Consider the following 3,041-nt stretch of genomic DNA (forward strand, 5'->3'; position numbering starts at 1 on the left):
TTTTTGCGAGAAGAAGAATCTATATTCACGTCACTGGACGTGTAGTGGAGGAGGCCGGAGGAAGATGGCGGGGTCCAAGGTGAAGCAGGACATGCCTCCTCCGGGAGGCTATGCCGCTTTTGATTACAAGAGAAACCTACCGAAACGAGGACTTTCGGGTACGTGCATAACATACGCACAACTCTACAGCTTTTACAGAGTTTTAGTTGATGCTAAAATACCAATATTTTACGAGTTATCTGCTCAAGCTAACCTCCTAGCAAAATTGGCTATAGCACTGGTAACATTAAATTAAGTGTAGTCGTTGATATTGCTCAGTTATTCATCTATTAATTCTTCACCTTGTCAATTATTTGTTGAAAGGTCCATACAAATATTTAAATGTACAATTTTTATTGTTATCGATAATCACGGTAAGCCTAACTACATGCTAACTAGCTAACATAGCTTTGCTGTTTACAGGTCAAGTCAGTTAAACATTTATATTACATTACGAAAAATACGCAATAAATATCGAAATAACTTATTATTTCAGAACAAAATATTAAAACTTTATATTGTAATTATTTGTAATTCTGTGTTTTGCCTTTAACCAAAATCAGTTCTTGAAATAAACTAAACAGCACAACAAATGTCTTCTGCGTTTAATTCCTTTGTGATGACAATTATTAGTAGTTATAAATAGATCATTATATTACAGTTATATTTTTAATGTATAAATAATGTAGAAGGGAATTAACCAGAATAGGGTTAATTGCCAAGAAGATATCTTTAAAAACAATCTGCCAAACCCTAATTTTTGTAGTTTTGTGTGTTTGATTTTATTTTTATCTTTGTAGTTTTGGTTTCTTAAAATGAGCTGAAACCCATAAAATCACACATAATAATGTAATTGTAATATAAATCAATACAAGTGCTGCAGTTTCCTAATATGTCACAGATTTTATATCAATTATCTTATCTTTTCATCCCATATTCCAAACTGTCACATTTCCACACAATCACAAAAAACTAAACTTTAAAACAAACAAAATGCATAGTGTTGTTATATTTTGGATAACGCAAAAGTTTAGAGACTTTTGAATCATTCTTTTTTTTTTTTTCTTCTAAACAAGGCCATCAAAGACCTTGTTAGATGAAACATTTAACTAAAATTCACTCAGTATACCAGATTGTTGTAATCCACTTTAGTCTAGGACTCAGGAGTGCTCGACACTAGGCCTCGAGGGCCACTGCCCTGCTTATTTTTCACCTCTGCCCTTGCAGCTTCTTCCTTCCTGATCCAGGTGATCAGCAGCAGTTAGAGCAGGGGTTTTTGGAAAGGAGTTGGGTGTCAGGCCTAAAGGATTTCAGCTGCCCTGGTCCTGATCATTCCAACAAAGACGATTTTTCTTAACTCTATTTTAGTGAGAGACTTTAAAGAGTTTTCCATCTAGTTTCATTCTGAGAAGGCAATCAGGAAATTCTGGATAGGACAGTTTTTCCAAATATAAGATTAGAAATAAACCTCCACCTGACCCAGACTCTGAAGGACAACCATCTGCTGGGACCAGCTGGGGTCAAAGGATGAGAAAGAGAAAATAGAACAGTGTTTAACCTCTATGTATATCAGAAGAGAAATAAATTAGTAACCTTAATATTAACTGACATGCATTGATTAAAAACTGAAGGAAAAACTAGCTCAGTGGCCTTGTGGTGAGACTGGAAGGTCTTGAGTTCAAATCCAGGCCGAGTTATACTAAAGACTCTAAAAAATAGGACCCAGTGCCTCCCTGCTTGACACTCAGCATCTATTGTAGCATAACTAAAGGAGAGTCTCGAGGTTCTCCAGACTAGCATTAACTAAGTTTTTTTTAAAGGACAAAGTTTCAAGTCTAGTCTTATTTTTTTCTGTAAAAACACAAAAAGTTGAGACGTTGTTTGTTTACATTACAGGATATAGTATGTTTGGCATTGGCATCGGCATCATGGTGTTTGGATATTGGAGACTATTTAGCTGGAACAGAGAAAGGAGGTAAGAACTTCATCAAAACATGCATTTCATTTAAGTTGGTGTTATCAAGGTTACAGCAGCCATTGTGTTTCATAGGCGACTGCAGATTGAGGAGCTGGAGGCACGGATTGCTCTGATGCCTCTGTTACAAGCAGAACATGACCGAAGGTGATGTTGGAATCTCTTACAAACACTGGAAAAATGGGAATGGGGTTTGTGTGTAACAACTGGATTTGCATTTCTCCAGGACCCTAAGGATGCTGAGAGAAAACCTGGAAGAGGAAGCAATCATCATGAAAGATGTGCCAGGGTGGAAGGTAAGAGGCTTTTATAAGTACTTTTTATTAAATAAATGAATAGAAATTAATTAAAATGTACACATATAGTCATTTTTATTTTATAAATGATGTACACAACAAGCAAAAATTGAGAAATTCAATGTTTTTACTTGAGAATACATTAGGTTAAACCCTATAATTGGCAGAATTACTTGTAAAAGTTTATTCAAAATATTTATTTAAGAGTTTATAACTACTAATCCTAGTAAAAAGATTATAAACATTTCTGAATTTGCTTTGTAACTGTAATACAGGTGGGTGAGAGCGTCTTCCACACAGACCGCTGGACCACCCCTCTGACAGAGGAGATCTTCAACCTCCGGCCTCGCGAGGAGCTTTTACACAAGCGTTTTGGCTTCATGTGGTACGTGTAGTCACCAGAGACGGAGCACGTCCTCATTTCCACCGCTCTCCACAGCCAAGAGCATGTGGACCTGTATTTCCCTTCAGCTTGTAAATGTTCAATAATAAAGTCTCTTTTTTTCTTTATCCCATCTCAGCTTGTCGTTCTTTTTTTCTTCTTTAAAATTAGTAACTCAAGACCAGTTACGCCTGCGACTGTAAAGTTATAGTTTGAAACCTTATTGATTTAATTTTGTGAATATCAAAAGAAAAATGTCCAAGATTATGTTGATGAAATAAGCTATATGCCCTTAGTATCCCAGGGTAAAAATATGTGGGCAGGTAAAAATGTACTAATCGGAAACACG

The 3,041-nt window shown here is 35.9% G+C and overlaps 1 protein-coding gene across 1 annotated transcript; it reads left to right on the forward strand.

The window, feature by feature from the left end:
• On the forward strand, positions 1–2,825 carry ndufa13 (NADH:ubiquinone oxidoreductase subunit A13). The gene is made up of 5 exons (XM_024273410.1): positions 1–158; positions 1,936–2,014; positions 2,090–2,161; positions 2,241–2,310; positions 2,586–2,825. The coding sequence occupies exons 1-5, from the start codon at positions 65–67 to the stop codon at positions 2,703–2,705; spliced, it is 435 nt and encodes a 144-aa protein (XP_024129178.1). The 5' UTR covers positions 1–64; the 3' UTR covers positions 2,706–2,825.
• The last annotated feature ends 216 nt before the right edge of the window (positions 2,826–3,041 follow it).

Source organism: Oryzias melastigma, linkage group LG17, assembly GCF_002922805.2.
Source record: "Oryzias melastigma strain HK-1 linkage group LG17, ASM292280v2, whole genome shotgun sequence".
Classification (NCBI taxonomy): Eukaryota; Metazoa; Chordata; class Actinopteri; order Beloniformes; family Adrianichthyidae; genus Oryzias; species Oryzias melastigma.